The sequence below is a fragment of the Electrophorus electricus genome, chromosome 11, assembly GCF_041902795.1.
Source record: "Electrophorus electricus isolate QZ-2024a chromosome 11, ASM4190279v1, whole genome shotgun sequence".
NCBI classification, from domain to species: domain Eukaryota; kingdom Metazoa; phylum Chordata; class Actinopteri; order Gymnotiformes; family Gymnotidae; genus Electrophorus; species Electrophorus electricus.
In genome coordinates, this window is record NC_137507.1 from 21,445,341 (window position 1) to 21,465,419 (window position 20,079).

At 37.5% G+C, this 20,079-nt stretch overlaps 1 protein-coding gene across 4 annotated transcripts in view; it reads right to left on the bottom strand.

The window, feature by feature from the left end:
* dip2cb (DIP2 acetate--CoA ligase C (putative) b) overlaps positions 1–20,079 on the bottom strand; it is a 34,118-nt gene that overhangs the window by 13,440 nt on the left and 599 nt on the right. For 2 of the 4 annotated variants that reach the window (XR_014125755.1, XM_035527952.2), the window contains exons 2-17: positions 13,584–13,655; positions 13,343–13,450; positions 12,905–13,045; positions 12,357–12,539; positions 11,743–11,877; positions 10,798–10,935; positions 10,386–10,505; positions 9,913–10,110; positions 8,894–8,985; positions 5,965–6,075; positions 4,189–4,312; positions 3,780–3,889; positions 3,507–3,609; positions 3,299–3,363; positions 3,078–3,171; positions 2,706–2,825 (exon numbers count right to left, since the gene is read on the bottom strand). Coding sequence is in view for 3 of the 4 variants with exons in the window: in XM_035527952.2 (XP_035383845.1) it covers positions 2,706–2,825; positions 3,078–3,171; positions 3,299–3,363; positions 3,507–3,609; positions 3,780–3,889; positions 4,189–4,312; positions 5,965–6,075; positions 8,894–8,985; positions 9,913–10,110; positions 10,386–10,505; positions 10,798–10,935; positions 11,743–11,877; positions 12,357–12,539; positions 12,905–13,045; positions 13,343–13,450; positions 13,584–13,655 (1,914 nt within the window). In the remaining variant the exon portion in view is untranslated. The remainder of the gene's footprint in view (positions 1–2,705; positions 2,826–3,077; positions 3,172–3,298; positions 3,364–3,506; positions 3,610–3,779; positions 3,890–4,188; positions 4,313–5,964; positions 6,076–8,893; positions 8,986–9,912; positions 10,111–10,385; positions 10,506–10,797; positions 10,936–11,742; positions 11,878–12,356; positions 12,540–12,904; positions 13,046–13,342; positions 13,451–13,583; positions 13,656–20,079) is intronic. The other 2 variants (XM_081722477.1, XM_035527953.2) reach the window with 2 other exon arrangements.

Below are 20,079 nucleotides of genomic sequence, written 5' to 3' on the forward strand. Positions count from 1 at the left end.
ATATGAACAGCTATGTGATCATAATGGTATAAGGTACCTGCTAAATCCTGAAAGAATAAAAACACAGACGACATGAGCATGAATATGTATATTACTACTGGGTGTATAAATATGTATATTACTACTGCAGGGAGGCATTTCAATCACTCTATTTTTCATAGAAAAGGTTGTTTGACAGATGTTTGGACAGGTTTGACATGCTGCCTCCCTTTGAGGGAGCTTGGCTTGTTTGTCCAATTTTAAGATGGAATATTCCCATATTCCACTTCATGACTCCTCTTTGTCAATTACTTCAGGTGTTCCTGAAGCTGCTGCCATCTCTTAAAGTCTAGACTCTGAACAAAATGGAAAAAAAAAAAAAAAAAAAAAAAGGTATGCACTATCTACCATTGCTCTCGAATCATTCATGCTTGCTGCAGCTCATATTAAAAACTCAGCCAGGGTTGTTACCCTCAACATCACACACACAAATTGAAATGTCAGCACTGTTAGCATTGTGTTTAAACAGACACATTCCTTTTAGCCAGATCAAATAGCTATTTGTATAATAAAATCGATTTTTCCCAAATGCTGGTATAGTGCATTTTAAAAACTTTAGTACCCTGATGCTTTTTCAGTACTGGTATACAGTGGAACACTGGTGGAAATTATTCAAATTCATAAAAGATTACAAAACACTTTTGAAGAGTATAAATGCTAAATTCTTACAAATAAAATGATCAGACTGAAGAGACAATTGATGACCTCTTGGAGTTATACAAAAAATTAGTACATGATAGAGGGTTGCCAATCCCAAATTGCACAATATGGAAAACTTACTTTGAAACCTCAGAAAGCTCTAGACTCTCAGATTACAACAGATTACAACAGATTTTGATCAAATCAAAAATACTCAAACTATCAGCAATAAGATACATAAGATCTGGTTAAACTCTTTAATGTAATTTTAGTATCAGGAGAGCTGACACCAAGGACAAATAATAAGCTAAATTTTTAAAAATAAAATGATCAGACTGCAGAAGCAACATATGACATCTGGGAATCCTGCAAAAACAAATTGACACGAAAAAGGGTAGCTAATCCAAAATTGTCAATCCAATATGGAAAACTTACTTTGAAACCTCAGAACCTCCTAGACTCAAAGTATCACCCACAAAACAAGTTTACAGCAAAATCTGTCACTTCTAGAGCAGTACTGCCAGAGGTGGGCCCATGTAGTTCATTTGTCCAAAACAAGAATCCTGATTTTCCATAAGAGATCCAGATCTCTTATGGAAAACAGGTAAGCAGATATCAATTCACTGTGTATACAAGTGTGCTGAAAAGAGCTCATCAAGCAGTTTCATCCCTGCAGTAAATCCCTTTGTGAAATAGATTTATGTCATTAGATCAAAATGTGGAAAAAATAAAATATTCCATAAGATTTCTAAATCTAAGATCAAATGTTATATATCTCAATATCCATCCGTTTTTTAAATATTAGATTAAAAAAAAATTCAGTTTAAACTAAAAATACAACTGAAAGTTTCCAAAATATTGTAAGTCTGTAGAAATACCTCCAATGTTACATGCAGAGCTGAACCGAGCCTTTATTCACTACACATACAAAAGAACAATAAAACACTAAATTACTGCACTGCTCAATCGACCTGAACCACATTCAATAAAATGTAAACCAGTTCTGACCAGTCACCTCTGCTCAGAGTCTCACCTCCTATCCCTTCTGGTTCAACACTTCACTCATGAAAATATAATCTCTTGCTCCTCCACTAGAAAAACAAACACTGGCAAGATTCTAATACTCTCATATGATGATACATAAAAAAATTATGCAAGTCAGCAAAACAATCTAAAATTCGACAAATAATTCAATCGTACCAATCTAGCACATTATTTAAACATTAGTTTAAAAAAATAAAAGAAGAAGCAACCACAACCTTGAAGCTAAAAGAGGAATACATCATAAAAATGGATGCCAAGAGAGTAAAGACTGTGTAGGCAAAGAGATTTAATGTCAGAATATTAAATGAATTTTTTCATCTATTTACCAAAATATAAATTAATAAGAGATGTATACTTTAAATAATTTGAGAAGTTTAGTAATGCCTTGTTTTCTTTGTGAGTAAGTGATAAACGGCTGAGAAACTGAGACATTCATCACAGTAGCTAGCTAAGTATGCTCAGCTCTGCATCATTTTAGTAAGGATATTTAAAAAAATGTTTCATTTCTATGATACATTTTTTACAGACACACGATGCTGGTATGTTTTTTCTGTTGGTTTATTCCTTTATTTATGTCATTTATAATGTTGTTTTGTTTGTCATTTTTGTATCTGTATTTACTTATTTTTGTTAAATAATATGGAACTCCCTTTATTTCTTTCTATCTATGACTTTAGCTTTTGTACAGATTTGGCAAAATTTTATAATAATTCCAGTCATGCCAATAAAGCACTTTAAAAGAGACAGACCCAGACACAAAGAGAAAAAAAACAGAGGCCGATACACAAATTGCATGTCTGTATGACTCAGGTTTAATAATCTTTATGGTAAACCAATACGTTTAACGGTAAAAATGTTCCAATCAGTAGAACTGCAGGATATTCAGTGATAGTTTGATTAACCCTTTTCACAACACACACAAAAAAACAAAAAACAAAAAACAAAAACAAAAACAACCCCCCCACACACACACACACACTCACATGGGTTGGCACCATCAGCAACCAGCAGCATACGTAGGGAGCTCAGGTTGAGGTCACTTTGGTCTCTGTGTGCCACCAGAGCCCAGTGTAGATCCCTACTCTTTACACATGCCACTTTAGCTAGACACACATATGGAGAAAAACAGATACACACAGAGATACAGATGCACACAATACAAGAAGAGTTGTAAAGAAATTTTAAAAATTAAAAAGATCAGTACTGGTATTAATGAAGAACTACTGTTATATGTTTTTGCTGCAAATGATTGCAAATTGTTGCATTTAGAAATGAATTCTAATTCCTGCCTGACTGCAGCTGTGAAAGAAATGTTAAATGTTTGTGTGTGTGTGTATATGCGTGTGTGTGTTTACCTTTGTACTGACAAACTTTCTGAATCCAGGACAATGGATTCACCTTCATTAGGGCATATGGAACGCTAACCACATGGAGCATATTAAGTACACTCTAGAGAAAAACAGCAAGAGCAAGAGAGAGACAGACAGAGAGTGTGCATGAGTGAGTGAGAGGCATAAAGAGATTAAACAAAAAAAAAAAAAAAGTGGTTGCATGATAGCAAATAAACACTTATTACCATATGAATGCCATGCCACAGCCCAACATCTTTCTTGAAGTCCAACACATTCACCAGAGTCTCAGCTGCAATAAACACACGCACAAAGTTAAGACAACACAAAAAATGAATTTCTAAAAGACAAATGAATGTAAAACGTGTGTGTAAAGTATATGCCTGCCTTTCCATTATGTCCACTAATGTGTGTGAGTGCATGGCCATGTCTTACCCTCCTTATATCCACAGGTGTGGGTGAGTGTTTGGCAATGTGTCAGCATGGACATCCTTGTCACTGTCACTCCCAGGACACTTCCATCCTTACATGTCTTATACTGTCAATCAATCAATCAATCAATCAATCAATATCACTCATTCACCAACTACTGAAATTTCACATCTGACATGTAATTTTGTAATCAGTCCAAAATAAATAAATAAATAAATAAATACATATATATATATAAAATCACTGAAATACAAACTGACACACACACATACACACCTCAATATATGCAGTGTCATTGTTGGCATCTTTAATTAAAGGATACCACTCTCTGGGAGATTTAGATAAATGCTTAGAATCTGTCACCACCCACAACAACTTCGGCCAGCCTAAGCACAATAAATACACAAACAAACAAGCAAAACACACAAACACACAGTTATCATAATGTATTCTAAAAAGATGTCTATTTAAAAGTATTTTTGTATTATGTATGACAGAACAATATGATGCATCTTGTAATCTGAAATGTGTAACAAGTATAAAAATCGATCTATTATGTAACAAGAATGGGGAATTTGAGTGAATGCAAATGGTATTCTATGCACAAATAAAGAAAACATTTAAAATGAGATTCAAAATCAAAGCTGTTTATACATATAGAGAACCATCAGGTGAATTCTCTGACCTTTGAACTGCATAATGTCACCACTGAGGCTCTTGGGAAGACCTTTGTGACATGCATCACTGGTAAGTGCAACAGCAACTCCACAGCTGCCCAAGAGGAAACCAATTTGCTGACTCCCTGCATCCTTTAGGAGGACAGCAAGAGAGAGAGATCCAGAGGAAAGAGAGGCAGAGGAAAGATGGAAGGAGAGAGTGACAGAGGTGAAGATATCAAAAATTAATATTTGATCAGTGCAAATTCTTCAGTCTTCTGAATATTTGTCAGTATACTGGCTGCTGAATTTTGCCCCACTTGAAGCCTCTCAATTGCCTAAGGTAGTCCAGTGAAAAGTGCATTACAGTAACCTGTGCAATAAAACATGAGTCAACTTCTTAGCATTTTGCAGGGGAAAATAGTGCCTAACTCATTGTTCCTAAAAGAATCGCAAGAAGGCAGTCTTAGTAACATTACCAATGTGTGATTTAAAACTCAGGGCAGACTCCAGGATTACACCAAGATTCCTCATCTCAGGTCTTATCTGTAAAGCCAGATTTCCCAGCAGAGTTAATAATTTCTCCCTTTTAACTAGTACTTATAAGTAAAATCTTCATTTTCCAGTTTTATCTTCATTTAGTTTCATGTTATTATTATTGCAGTTTGCAATGTGAAATAGACTATTTAGAAGTTGATTTAGAGCACTGGCATCATGTTGTGCTGAAGTTATGTATTGTACATGTGTTTAGCACCTGCATAGCTATGGAAGTTGACCCCATGATCCATTATAATTTGTCCAAATTGTACCATGTACAAGGAAAAGAGGGCCAAGTATACATCCTTGCAGAACACCAAGAATGTTTTCTCTTGTTGTTACATGACCACTGAGACTAACAACATACACAAATGTGGTAAACCAATTTAAGATTGCAGAAACACCAAACTACTTAAGGCAATGTAAGTATACTCTTATCTATAGTTTTACAAGCTACACATAGGTCTAAAATCATTTACTACTTTTAACTGTGCTTTGTCTTTATAAAACCCCCTTTTCCACTAAATATTGTTTACATATTTAGGAACGCATTCACTTTTATTCAATTTTTATTTTACTAAAGAAAGGTAATTTGAAACTGCCCTGAAGTTGCTTAAAATCACAACATTTATATTATGCTTTTTTAGCAGGGGTTTGATTTCAGTAGTTTTAAGTGCATCTGGAAAAATGTCCTTCCAGCTTAAATGTCTTATCAGTTTAAAAGCCAATCAACCATTGCAAATAATATGCCCATTTTCAATTAATCAATTTATAGAATGAAGGTGCATTCAGTCTGCACTGCATTGTCTGTACTGATGGAAAATAATTCTAAAATTGCTTGTGTCTTCTAAAATCCCAAACCTTATTGCAAATTATAAACTTAAGTATGCTTCTTGACCAAAATGAAAAAAGAGAATCTAATTCAACATTGCCAAATTATGTGAAATAAATTTCAGAACACAATCCCACTTATACTCTGCTAACATTCTCTATAAAATCGAACTAATTCCATAGCATACAATCAGAGCTATTGTTAACATAAAAATTAAATGTCGGCTAACAGAATCTTGCAACATAATTATATCAAATCAGAATCAGACCATTCATTTCACAATTACAGATCAAAATCTTCTGACATCTCAATATTAAGATCAAAGTAATCATTAATCAAATAAAAATAAGCATCAGGCCTTTTATGGCAGTTTTAATATATCTGTCTTTTATTTATGCAATGTCTTTTGGAAACAGACATTCTGAGTGGGCATTACCTTTTTGGTGAGTGGCACCTCGATTGGTACTGGTACAACTTCAGCTAACAGACATCCATAAAATGCTACCACGAATGCAGCAGGGTCATTATTGGGGTACACCAATGCCACCTGATGCAAACACACCCACATACACACATGCAAGTGAGGATCTGGTAAGAATTACATCAACAAAGACACACAAACAATTACAGCGTCATAATTTATCATCTGATCTTCCACCAACTCAAAATCAATAAAGACGGCCTTTTTTAACAAACAACACACTAGAGTTATACTGTTATTACATTAATCAACAAAAAGTTGAAACAATCAAGATAATTGATTGAAAATGTATTTAAAGCCTTGTAAACACTCAATAATATGTGGAACCTCCCTTACTGATAAAAATCTTCATCACATGCTTTTATAGATGCTGATCAATTCTGTTCAGTGCTTATGAGGAAATCTGACCAGTTGCTCTATATAAAACTCTTAAAATTTGTATATATTTTAAGTCTTGCCTGAATTGCGTGATTTAGATCAGTGAGACTACAATGGGACTGAGGTCACGACTTTTCACTCACGTAATTCTTCTGTTTTGGCAAGCTTTAATTGCATCACTGATAATTCCGATAATGAGTATCCGTTGCTGGCTCTGTTGGCAATGATTTAGCGATTACATTGACTAACTTTTTGAAAAAAGAAAATGACAAAATCTCTTTCATGTCTCTTAAGGAAAAATAATCAAACCAAAATGTCAGTAATTAAAGTACCTTAATGTTAAAGCTACACCTCATTTATATATGTGCAACCACATGCGCAATCACCATACATGTGCAGAGAGACCAGTATTTGTATTTGTATCTGTACTTGTTGTTGAAGCAAAATTATTTGTATTTGAATTCAAATAAAAGGGCATCAATGTTGGAAAATGGGGTAGGGATTGAGTGGTCAAAAATATACTGCTAACTATGGAGGTAACTTAACCAGTAGACATCAAAGCTAACAATTGCGCTAACTAGCTATAGATCTTGCTGTCTGCTAAAGAGGGGAGTAGCCTAACAGGCTAATCCTTATCAAGAGCAGATGCAATTCGATACAATCAGACAAAAGTTATACCTACTTCTACACTGCCAACAATAGGCTAAGTTGCAGGGCTAACACGTGAATGCTATCTTAATCTCATCCTGGTCAAACAAGCTCTGCTGTGTCCGTGTCTTCTAAGCTGAAATAGTGGCACAGCAAATTTGCTAGAAGAGCTATAAATATCAGTCTAATTCTCCAGTTTGATATCTGCAACCATGTGACACACAGGCTGACTGAGCACTGAGAACAGAGCTAACATAGGCTAATCTCCTCGTCCCAGTCAAACAAACTTCACTTCAAATATTGCAGGTCCAATAGGAAGACAAAAGGAAAATAACGTTACAATAAACTACGTTACAGTTATGAGGAACACAAGCTGTCATTATTTTTCTGCCCGGTACAAATAATTTCTTTCAAAAATATCTCAAATATTTTTAAAAACCCAGTATTTGTGTTTTGCCAATTACCACATCTAAGACAACATCAATACTAGAACTAATTGTAGGTTTAAAAAAAAACTAAGTTAAATAAATTCAATTCAAATCAAATGTATTTGTATAGTGATTTTTTATAACACACAAAGCAACTTTGCAGAAATCAGCTTTACAGAGAAGCTGGATCCAGGCCTCTAATGAGCAAGCCAAGGCAAAAGTGATGAGGAAGAACTTTCTAAGCTCTAGAGGAAGAAACCTTGGATGAACCAATGCTCAGAAGGTGAACCCATCCTCCTCTGGTCGACACTGGATGGCAAACTAACAACACAGAATAAATGAAGACTTAAATGATTAATCTGAATATATCTGCCAGATGATTGTTAAACAATGAGAACCAATAAGCAGTTCTAGTCAGAATCCACAGAGGAGACATGTGAACACAGTTTAGCAGGAGTGGAGGAGGAGGTTGTTATGGGCTATTCTATAAATATAAAACAGCTGCCAAAATTGAACACTGATTTGAGTTCTGATGTTAATTTACTCTTGTGTTTTGCATCAGTGTTCAATGATTCCTTATTCAAGACACATTAGCACAGATGCTATTAAGTGTTGGGGATGCCTGCAGATTCACAGCTGCAATCCTGGTGTTCTTTGTTAGTTGCATGTTATTCAGTTTCTTCTATCAGCCTGCCTGTGGACTGTTGTAGGCTCTTTAAAAAAGTTCTTTAAAAACACTTTTTAGCCTGTTTTGGTCTAATATTTTTGTCTTGGTGACCATAAATCTGCTTTTGGTCTTGGTGACCATAAATCAAAAAGACATAACATTCAATTAATTTTCCTTTAGAGGTCCTTCTGAGATCTTTTTTGACTGTGCTATAGTTCACTTTTCTATATTTGCACCATACTGCATGCATTACAACTGAATTCAAGTTAACCAAAATTGTGTTTTGTTGTTATATCGACGGGATCTAAACCAGACCTGAAGTGATTTAAAACACCCGAGTCTAATTAAACCCTCATCAAGCAATCATTATTGTAGAGGTTCACATACCTTGATGGTTTCAACTATTTGTTCAGTAAATATATAGCAACATAAATAGCTGTATTTGTGTTCAAATAAGATTATTTCTTCATTATATATTATTACCAATTATATCAAGGTCAGACCACATTTTAAGAATTATTCATGCAGACATCAAGATAATTGGAAAATGCTCGCAGTCTTTAAATGCACTTTTTTATTTTCAGATTATTTATTTTTCTTAGCCATTCACCTTTCAATTCAAAATCACCAAACTTTTCAATAAGCTTTTGTGAAAAAGGTGATAGTATTTGAATACAGATAGAAAGTGCAAAAGTACTGAATGTAGTAAAACTGCGGATAGGCAGCGTCTAAGCTTCATTAATGAAGCTAGTGTCAGTCTTACCCTGTCTCCTGGATGGATGATGGGTTCCTGCTTGGTTCCAAGTTTGTGGAGAATGTAGTAGGCCACCTTCATACTCCTGGACCAGAGCTTACCTAGAAACACACACACACACACACACGCACGCACGCACACACACACGCACGCACGCACACACACACACACACACACACACACACACACACACACACACACACACACAAATGAACTCACTGCACACTGAACTCATTATTTTGCTGTTTATACATGCCTTTCAGGCTCAGAATGAGTACATAGGACACAGTGAGTGAGTAGCAAGGTTTCCATAGAATTATGCCAAGTCATACAATGCATACAGTTATGCAGGTTGGCAGAAACCTTGGGTGCATGGAAAGGGCCCTGTACTTTTGGTGCTGACCCACTCTCACACACACATGCACACCCTCTCACACACTGAAAGCAGGTTTCCACTGTGACAAACAAAAACTATTGATGGACCCTTGATTCAATGTGATATAAAAGTGACCCATTTTACCAAAGTGAAAAGCAGTCTGGTACTGTCTGGTACTGTACAGTCTGATTTAGTGAGATAGAAAGCATAGCTGCATTTGTGCACGTGTGCGTGTGTGTGTGTGTGTGAGTGAGTGTGAGAGAGAGAGAGAGAGAGAGAGAGAGAGAGAGAGAGAATGAATGTATGTGAATTTTTATCTGTAACATGAGAATATGACTGGGTCAGTGTATAAATAAAAAGCTGCAGCAGTGAGACATGAAGATGCTAACAAAGACCCATAATAACCCTGAACTCCTGATGTCATGCTCAAGAAAAAAAGAGAAAGGGAGAACATCATTAACATCCAGCTCTGATTACTGTATCATCGATTTATTATTCAGGCAATCAACTCATCTTGCACAGAATATTCATCAGTTTAGATTGGATAGGAGAGTATATGTTATATATGTGCAAGTGTTAGAGAGTTAAAACTCCTACAGTTTTCTAATGGGAACAATAACAAAGTACTTAGAGTGCATGTTTCTGTCCATACCGTATGTGAGTGTGTATGGTTGTTTAGTATTGGCGTGTGTGATGGTCAAACATGGTGCTTTTGGTGCAATCGCTCCCCAGCGCTGAAGGGCCGCCTCCACAGAGGCGGGGCAGTTCTTGAATCTGCACAGCTCCTCCCCTTGTGCTATTGCTGACTCTGCTCCTTCTGGGCGGGGTAAAGAAGGATCAGGCTGTTGTACTGCAGGGGAAATATTAGGATAATGTTACTACCAACACTTACAGAAAAACAATACAATATTAATATTACCTAAACCTAGCAGTAACATACACAATCCAGTACACAAAATAAGTAGATGGAAACATATTCCAATCCAAAATAGAATGTACTGCAGAATACTATAACATGCAATCAGATTAATGTAAGCATGAATGGGTGTTTAAACTTATTCATTAAATGAATTATACTAACAGCATTATTGTCTGTACATGTTAATGGTATTTGAGACAGGTTACCTTCCAAAAGTTCCTCAAAGTCATCAACAAAGAACTCTCTCAGTGGACGTCTCTTTGGCTTTTTGAGTGTGTTTACCAGCTGCTGGATCTTAGCAGATACGCGACTACTCACTGGCACTCCTACACACTCGCGCGCACACACACACACACACACACACACACACACACACACACACACACACACACACACACACACAAACAAATACAGCCATGCAACAACAAAAATACACACACAAATACACACACTCAACTAGACACTCAAACACACATTCAGGCATTATCTCTCCAGTGATGGGGTATGTTGCTGGTTACCTGAAATGTTACAGCTACTCAACAACCAGTACTGCTCATGCCTATTCCATCTCACACCCACACACACACACACACCCACACACACAATGAGTTAACTCACCATCCCCTGTCTCCATGAGCTCAGCATTACCATATTTGGGTGAAGGTTTGGTTGGCATGGCAACCTGTAAGTGCTCCACAGTAACAGGGGGTGGGTCTGAGGTGTAGCTCGTGATGTCAGGAGGGGCAGGGTGACTGTCTGTATAAAACAATAATTTATACACATATCAAACTTAAAATTTTGGTTATTTTTTTATTTGGAATTCAGTCCCTCCACTTGTTGCTACACAAAAAACACAAAAATCATTTTTAAAAAATCAAACATTCCATTCAATTATCTAGACTTCTACTACCTCTGACCCTTCTGATCACAGAAATATCAAAAGACATAAGTTTTATGGAACTCACACATGCACCTGAAAATAACTATGCTAAATAAGCTATGCTTTATAGCCTTGGTTTAGAAATTAACACCACCTGCAATCCAGATAGTGAAAATGTCCCAGAAACCCATGTGGGTCCACTGCATTGTTCACTAATCCTCATGATTTCTCCAACATTGTTTTTTTCAAACTGTCAACTACATGAGACAAATAACTCCACCCATCACCAGAGGGCGTTTTCTGATAAACTGCCATTCAGCTGCAAACTAACTACAAATCATCAGTACCATAGTGCTTTGCAAGTGTCCCAGTGTACTTTTTATTCCAACATTTTCCCACATATTTTATACATATTCATAATTTCAACATGCACCCCTGTATAGTGTGCAACTGTTTATTGTTCATTTGAATTCACATTATATTGCTACATATTTGAAATTAATTTGAACAGAATTCAGCAACTGACATTAGGTTTCCAGTAAGTGTATTCAGTCTACAGAATTGTGAACTGAATATCACACCATAGAATAGTGTTGTGTATAGAGCCTGCTGAGTATTTAGTACAATAAGAGATTTTGCCCATAACCTGGGTAAATGTACCCTGATACACTATGGATACTGACCCTCTGAATCCAGTGATGACCAAGGACGGTCAGATTGGTAGTCATATGTGTGCCGGCCCATGTTACCATTCTCCAAGGGCATGCCCTTTTCACGCAAGCCCCGTCTCTTCAGGGACAGATGAGAAACTGGGCCAACTTGGGGGAGAAAGAAGGAAAGAATCAATTTCTCTCTCATTACTCTCCACATAACTAATTCTCTACTCACATCAACAAGCTGAGACTTTGACTGGTCTGAAATTGATAAAGAGTTAGCATCTCATTAAGAGCTACTTTTAAACAGCTTGCCAACCTACCCTAATTCTTCCCTTAAATGTAACTAAGCTACACTACCCTGGATTCCAATCCTAACCTTTAACCCTGTCTTTTGGGAAGACACTTTTAAAATGAGCTTGCTTTAGAATATTTAATATGTGGGCTGACATTCCAGGTGGCTTACCATGGAGTATGACAGTAGAGAGTAAAGCATTTGGTAAGTATTAGTTAAGAGGGAGGAGTGTCAGGTGTGGTTTTTCTTCCACATTTCAGTTACTTCACTAATCACTGCTTTATGTTTGTTTTATGTGTGTGCACATACGTGTGTTTGCGAAAGGCTGCAGGTAAATGTTTGTGCTCACTGTTGTAATTGTGTGCGCTATTCTCTGCCAGACGTGCTGCGTTGGCAGATCCATTACTGTGTGACGATGATGATGATGTGGTTGATGAAGATGATCCACGTATCGCTCTGCTGATCCAGGCCTCCACCCCGGCACTTGTGGCCCTCCCTAGGGATCCCTCTGCCTCCGAGCTTGATGAGGAGTCTATCAGCATTGGGAGAGATAGCAGGAAAACAGCCAGTCTCAACAACGGCCTAGTGCTGCATGACGGCCAACCATATAAATGTCTGAACTCAGCAGATGTTTTCCACCTTTTGAATGTTTATGTTTGTGTGCGTGTGTGTGTCAAGTTTAAACAGAGGGAAAACCAACCGTTTTGGTTCGTTGGTGAATGGGGGTTTGCATAGTGTATTTGCACTATGTAAGTGCAAGGGAATGTCATTTTCATGAAACCTCTATTATGAGGATTTAGTACAGGCAATAACACACATAAAAAAACAAAAATACACAGACTTTGGAATACACTGACATGGAACCTCTATGTTATGAAACCTTACACACCCACCCACCCACACCGTAGTGACCTGGGGGTGTATATGCCTCCATGGATGTTTGGACAACGAGAGATCGTCGTTTAGAGGGCATGGGGACAGCCATCTTCCTCTCACACTGACGCTCCAACGCTGCCTGCACTGCTTCAGAGTGCACATCTGAGACAGAAGAAAAGCACAACAAACAGTAGGTAGAGGTAGTGAGAGATAGAAGAATGAAGGCATCACCATATTATTGTTATTATTGCTATTACTAATACTATTATCATAATTCTTATAATATTTCATTTTATTATAATTATTTTCACTAGAAACATCACATCAAAACTACATACTTGAAAATGCTTTGGCACATGCTGCAATCTATTACTGGATGCAATAAGAAACACGTCAAATGAGTTGAGTGTGTGTATATACGCTCTTGTGTGCGCATGCACACGGATGCTTGCATGTTACCTGAACGATATCGTTCATCCCGAGAGCCAGTAGAGCGACGCCGTTGGTAACGAGATGAGGAAGATGATGATGAAGAAGGGGTGACAGGGGCTCGAGATTCCGCCCCTACTGTAAACACAAACAGACCCAAACTCTTTTTGACTTCCAAGAAGAGAAAACCGCAAAGCTCAGCAAATCATCCTGTATAAAGTGTATACACTACAACAGGTTGCATGCAAGAGGGTGTCTCTCTGTGTGTTACCTGGTACATGGGGCAAGTAGGCTCGAATGAGTTTTGCCCTTTTCTTCTCGTAACCCTTCTGCGTGATGTCCCCTACAAACGAGAACAGGAGCAATACTCAAAATCCACAGCTATTAGGAACTACAATAAGTCACCACAAATGTCAGTGAAATAAAGCTGATCTCATTCAGCCAAAGCTTTTTAGGTGATAAAGACATCTCCCTCATGCATGGCAAGTTCCTAACAAATTGAAATAGTGTGTAAAATAAGGTTTGCTAGCAGTGTTTACATTTGAAACTTTTCTATTTTGTCAGACAAATACTACAAAAGGCCCAATACAAAATTAGTTCAATTAGTCTTCATCCATATAACAAGAAATGAACAACAGCAACAACAACAAAACCCTCAAATACAGACCACATATCTAAACTAAAGCCTTTCACTCCTATGATATTCTATGTGCTTTGCTTGTGTGTGTTTGTCACCAAAGAATTCTAAGGAAACTAATAAAGAATTCATCAAAAATTGAGTAATCACGCTTCCTTCAGATATTACTATTATTATTATTGTGATTCTTCTGTTACTATTGTAACTGCAATTTTCTTCAGGATTGATATGGTTTATTTATATCTAAAAAACGAATTTAAAACAATGAATAAAAAGGCATTTGTCCTGTTAGCATAATATTTAAAGTACTTCAATGACTTAAAAAAAAAAAGAGTTAGAGAAAGAAAGTGGAAAAAGATCTTTTGCTCAGAAACTGCTTTTCTTTCCAATTTTACTGCTAACCTGATTTAATACATGAAGTACAAGGAGAAAAAAGATTTTCTTCCCCTTATACAACAAGCAGTATATGCTCATAATACCTACATTTTTGTCAGGTAATTGAAATGATATCTGCATCTCATCCTGCTAAACACATATGCATACATTTTTAGAATTTTGGGGCATCAACAATTGTTTGTACAACAAAGAAATTTGAAATGACAGTGTAATAGTGTTAAATAACTACTGAGGTTGGCTTGATTTAATGTTTTCATGCCACATCCCAGAATACTACCAAACTCAAGGACTGTACCCATGATGACAGAAAAAGAGGAAATGAGGACAGGGATGAGTTTCTCCCTAGAGATAATGTCCCTTAACAGTAATGAAAAGAGAAAGAGAGAGAGAGAGAGAGAGAGAGAGAGAGAGAGAGAGAGAGAGAGAGAGAGGGATTCATACATCCATGATCTATGTCAGAAGCAGTTTTAATCTTTCCAGATATTTTCCTTGAACTATGCTAAAATCTAGTACAGCAACTTTTAAAATAATTCCAATTATTATTTCATGACCATCATATACATGCAGCACACAGGCAAAAAATGAATAGACGGTAGAGTCAAAGCTCACATTCCCCAAACTGGGTTAGTGGGTCTTCAGAGAGCTGACCAACAAACAATTAGAATGTGTACGTACGCGTACGCGCGCACGCGCGCGCACGCACACACACACACACACACACACACACACACACACACACACACACACACACACACACACACACACACACACACACACACACACTTATATGACAAAAAGGATTATATAATAATAAAGCTGTTCCAAGCAGACATATATGACTTCAGGGAAAGACACATTCAGCAGGGACACTGCCATTCTGGATGACCTCACAATGATTCGATGTAACTTCATTTCTTTAAATGATGTAATATGTCTTGAATTCTCAAATATGTTAAAAAATACTCATGTCTCGTTGAATTCTCATGTTAAAATGAGCACAATATTTACCTCTGCACCTATAGTACATAAATCTGCTCACCTGTACCACACACAGCTATCAGTGAGCCAGTCCATGCTGGACATAGACATGGCATCTGGACCTAGAGTTTTTTTTTTATGTTTTATAATACATAGAAATTTAGATTTTTGTCCAGCACATGCTTTATGGAATATTACTACCTTCAGATTGCTGCATCACTCTGCATTTTTACACCTAGATTAAAATAATTCTATAAAAATGTTTTCCAAAAGTGGTCTCAGGTCTATTGTTTCTAAGTGTGAAATGTAGCTGTACTTTGCAGTTTTGTTTTTTACTGACTTCCAAAGTAGCAGCAGCAGCTCCAAAAAAGTATTGTTAAAAAGTCACAAGTTCTCCACTTCACAACGATGCTTCTAACAAGCGGAAAGGCAGAGTCATTTCTTCTCCCATCTCTCATTAACGCATTACCAGACATTCTGCAGAAACTTATTACTAGTGATTACTGTCTATTACTTCAGTTTTCTTCTCAGAGAGCCTTTTTATGAGCTCACAAAATATCTGTCAAGAGTCACAAAGTAGCAAGTCATAACGCCTAACCTAAAATGTAACCGGAAAGAGTTGAAAAGGCTAAGTAGTTTAAAACGTCTACATGGTGGTTTGTGAACTCATCTAGAATATAATAAAGATTCAGTCTAAAACACAACAGCAGGGAAGTATATGAGCATGTTTTCATCTCCACAAAAGCATGTGACAGACGACTGCTGATTTAATTTAGAATTATTCAAATTGTTAAGCAAATGCTTCTGTTTGAACAATGAAACCACCTCATGCATGTGTGGATGATGGACACACACTGATCTTTATTACAGGCAACAGTAGTCAAGCTTGTCACTATGGCAGCCTCGACATGAAGCCCAGGCCATTTATCGCTTCTTTCGGCAAGTTTCACAAGTTTAGCACAGTTCCCTGATGTCTTAAGGAGAGCGGGTTTGATCATGCATTTGTTTTTGGAAATTCAATTTGAATTAATTGGCACAAATCACTGTCTTGTGTTTGAGATACTCACCCCTTCCCCAAATAGGAGGGCTCATTAGGGATCACAGTGCGAGAAAAGGCATGTATTTTTTCCTTTTTGGTGTGTTGTCCTCATAGTTATTATGCTGCATGCCTTCTCAGTATCCATGGGAATTTCTTTTTGAGAGCCATGTTGCCAAGCTACACTGTGAGCAATGCTCAGGCCTAAACCTCCACCTGAAGATCTGTGACTACAGGGAACCATCTGTAGTTTAAACTTTAGTGCAGTGTCACTGAGCATTTACATGAGATGCTGCTAATGCAAATCTCAGAAAAACCTCATAATGTGGTGTTAAAGAAAAAAGGTTACAGGGGGTTATGGGCTCAGGTCAAAGCAGCTACTGTACAGCTACAGTGCAGTCAGTCACTGAGTTTATTCATGTATGAGTGCACACATATACACACACACATTATTCACGTCAAAGTTAAATCATTTAACATGTGATATAAATTTAAGAAGCACAGTCAAATAAAGGCTGCACTTTGCACGTGCAAATGAACAATATCCAATAACATTGCCAATATTCTTTTACTTCTGAGCAATGATGGAAGCTCTCACAAACATTATCTAAAATATCACATAGAAACAGAAACAATTGTACAGATCCAGCCAAAAACAACAGTACATATCCTCCTCATACTACCGCTTTCTCTTGCTCTCTCTGACAAATACACACACTGCTTCTCATTCTAACAAACCCCCTCTCTCCAGAACATGTTGTGATATGGGATAATAAAACTGTATGTAGGTCACAGGCTTATTCACTCTGTCAATTACTGTGCATGCACCTACCCACCCACCCACACACACACACACAATGTAATTGTGGCTTTTAGCACATCTTGAAATATTAAAAAATATACATCTGTAGTGTGTGTGTAATGTGTAACTATGGGTCTATACTTCACACCCATGCAGAAGCTCACACACTCACACACAAACACACACAGCATAAGGTCAACCATGGTTCTATTTTGAGAAAACGCTGAGCAGTAGTTTCACAGGAGTTGTCATAACATCCAGCTCTCCATTTGTTGCCTTAAGAGACTGAAGCTGACCAACAAGAAGGATATCAGTTAAAGCCTGGCCCCAGTTTTAGAAAACCACACCTTCTTTTTGCAAACCATAAGGATTTACAAAAATGTGCCATTTTTGTAACTATAAAGGCAGAGAATACCCAATTACAGTGATGGCTAAGCACCTAGTACCATTTCAGTCCATTTTTCTGTGGGTCCAGAGCCATATTGTCCCTCTATCCTTGCTATCACCACACCTGAGCCAGTTGATCATGTTATGTAAACACAAGTACCTGGCAACAGTGAGCTGGGTGCAAGAACAGAGCAGCGGCAAAGATTGGTTAGGAGACCTGAGGACTGGATTAGTAACAACTGATCTGCGTATGCCTGGAATGCAGAATGGGGCCCTGGACAGACTACTCCATTCACATACTTCAGAATAAATTAAAAATAGCAACAGATGATGTTGGACAGCTGCAGTCATACATACAATGGGCAACCTGACCCCAGGAATGAATCCTCCTCCCCTCTCTTTCTACATCTCCATTTCTGCTATTCTGCTTGTCCTGCCCAGGACACACACATGTACATAATGGGAGGTTGTTGCGCATATAAACATACGGAGTCTGAATAACCAATAGGAGACAATGTCACATGACTGAGACTAAAAATAGCCCATTGCTTCCTTCTGCTTCTCATGCAGGTCTGATTCACATATATAACAGTATACGTTTCATCTATTAAATTAAAACATGCGTATACATGCACACACACAGACACACACACACACACATGCACTCTCTTCCATTGTCATGGAAGTGAATGTAGACCTGTCCAAAAACTTTCTTAATTTATGCCACATGTATATTCACATACACAATAAGGGTAGAACTGAAAATGTAAAAATAAAATATTAATTTATGACTACCTGGATGTATCGCAAGAGAGGGAGTGTGAGTATGTTTATGCATGTACACACATAAGCACCCACACAGAAGAAAGAGTTTGCTTATTAAAGTACCAGTACAGCACCTGTCCTGTAGCAATACACCTGGTAACATATCCAACAGAGCAGTCTCTCTCTCACGCACATATGCACAGGCACTTGCACACACACGCACACACAATATCCCATACAGAGACATATCTGACAGACAGAGATAAAATAAATAAGAGAGAGAGAGAGAGCGCTCATAAAAGCAGACAAATTTTGATACATGTAGTCTTGCACTGCACAGAACTAAGGGGTAATGTGAGAAAATATCATTATTACTTGATGTAAAGTTAATCAAAAATTAAAAGCTAAAAGACACGGACCAGCAAAGGGTGTGTCCGTTTAAGAAAAACAGACTGGAGAGCAAACTGCATGGCAAAATATTCACTGCATATTACATGCAATACATACTAAAGAAAGTAAAGGACATGTATGTGTATGTATAGGCATATCTATGTTTACATTCAACATACAGTATGTCAATCTCCCAACAAGTGTCATGATCCTGCAGGCTTTTGTCCCCTCAACCAATCACATTACAGAACAATAAAGATTGAACCAATCAGAAGGAAGTACAGAAACCTTATAAAAACTAGCACGTCACAGAAAACAATTAAACTGAATCAACATTACCGGCCAGGTTACAATGTTTTTAAGGAAGTCTCCCAAAAGGGTTTTTAATGGACAGACAAATCAACCCTATATAACCCCTATATCTCTGAAAAGTTCATGTTCTAACACTAAACCAATACCTATTCACTGGTATACAGTAATTAAGCCATATCCATGGCCCTGACTTTCAAATTGGTTTTCCTTTTGATGTCAGCTCCTTTGTGTCTTCATTCTCTAGACACAAGCATTTATTCTTTTTTTCTCAATAATTAATTCCCAGACTCACTCTTTTTATGTCCCTCTCACTTATACAAATGCACACACAAAGGCATAGATGATATGCATAAGAGATCATGAATGTATAGGAAGAGGTTAAAACCACTAAGTAAAAACATGTGTCTATCCTTTTGCTTAGTGGAATGATGCAATGTACATGAAACAAGTCTGCTTTTGCTTGTGACCTACACTCCTGCTTTTCATTCTCACTCACTTAAGCATTGCCATGCTACATTTCTGAGTATTTTCTCCACAGTATGATTATCACATGCCAAAATAACTGTCACTGCTACAACAACGGAATAATTCTAATGTCGAGAGTGAGACAGTAGAAAAAGCACAGGGTGTAGGTTGTTTTGAGACATACGCCTTTAATACAAATCTGTGTCCTTTTTACGCGCCAAACGCACCGCTTGACATGGGTTCCGACTGCGCGAAGTAGTCAACACCATAATCACTTGAAATTGCGAGAAAAACAAAACCCAGTTACACCCACAGCGCGTGACTGGAGCTACAAAGGGGGCGCTTAGATAGCGCTTCTAGACCACTAGTATGTGCCAAAGAAGCAAAAGATGAGGTGCTTGTGTATGCTGTTTGTGGTAGAGACAGAATGAAAAAGTCACTCCATGGTGTTCTTCAGTGTCCACTGGACGTTTTCTTCGCGTCATCCAAGGTCATCGGGACCGTTGGACCGTTTTCCAAACAGAAGATTACAGCACCGCGCGCATAAGCCCTGTACAACGAACTGAAATACCCAAAAGAGAGGCCCGTGCAGATTTAAG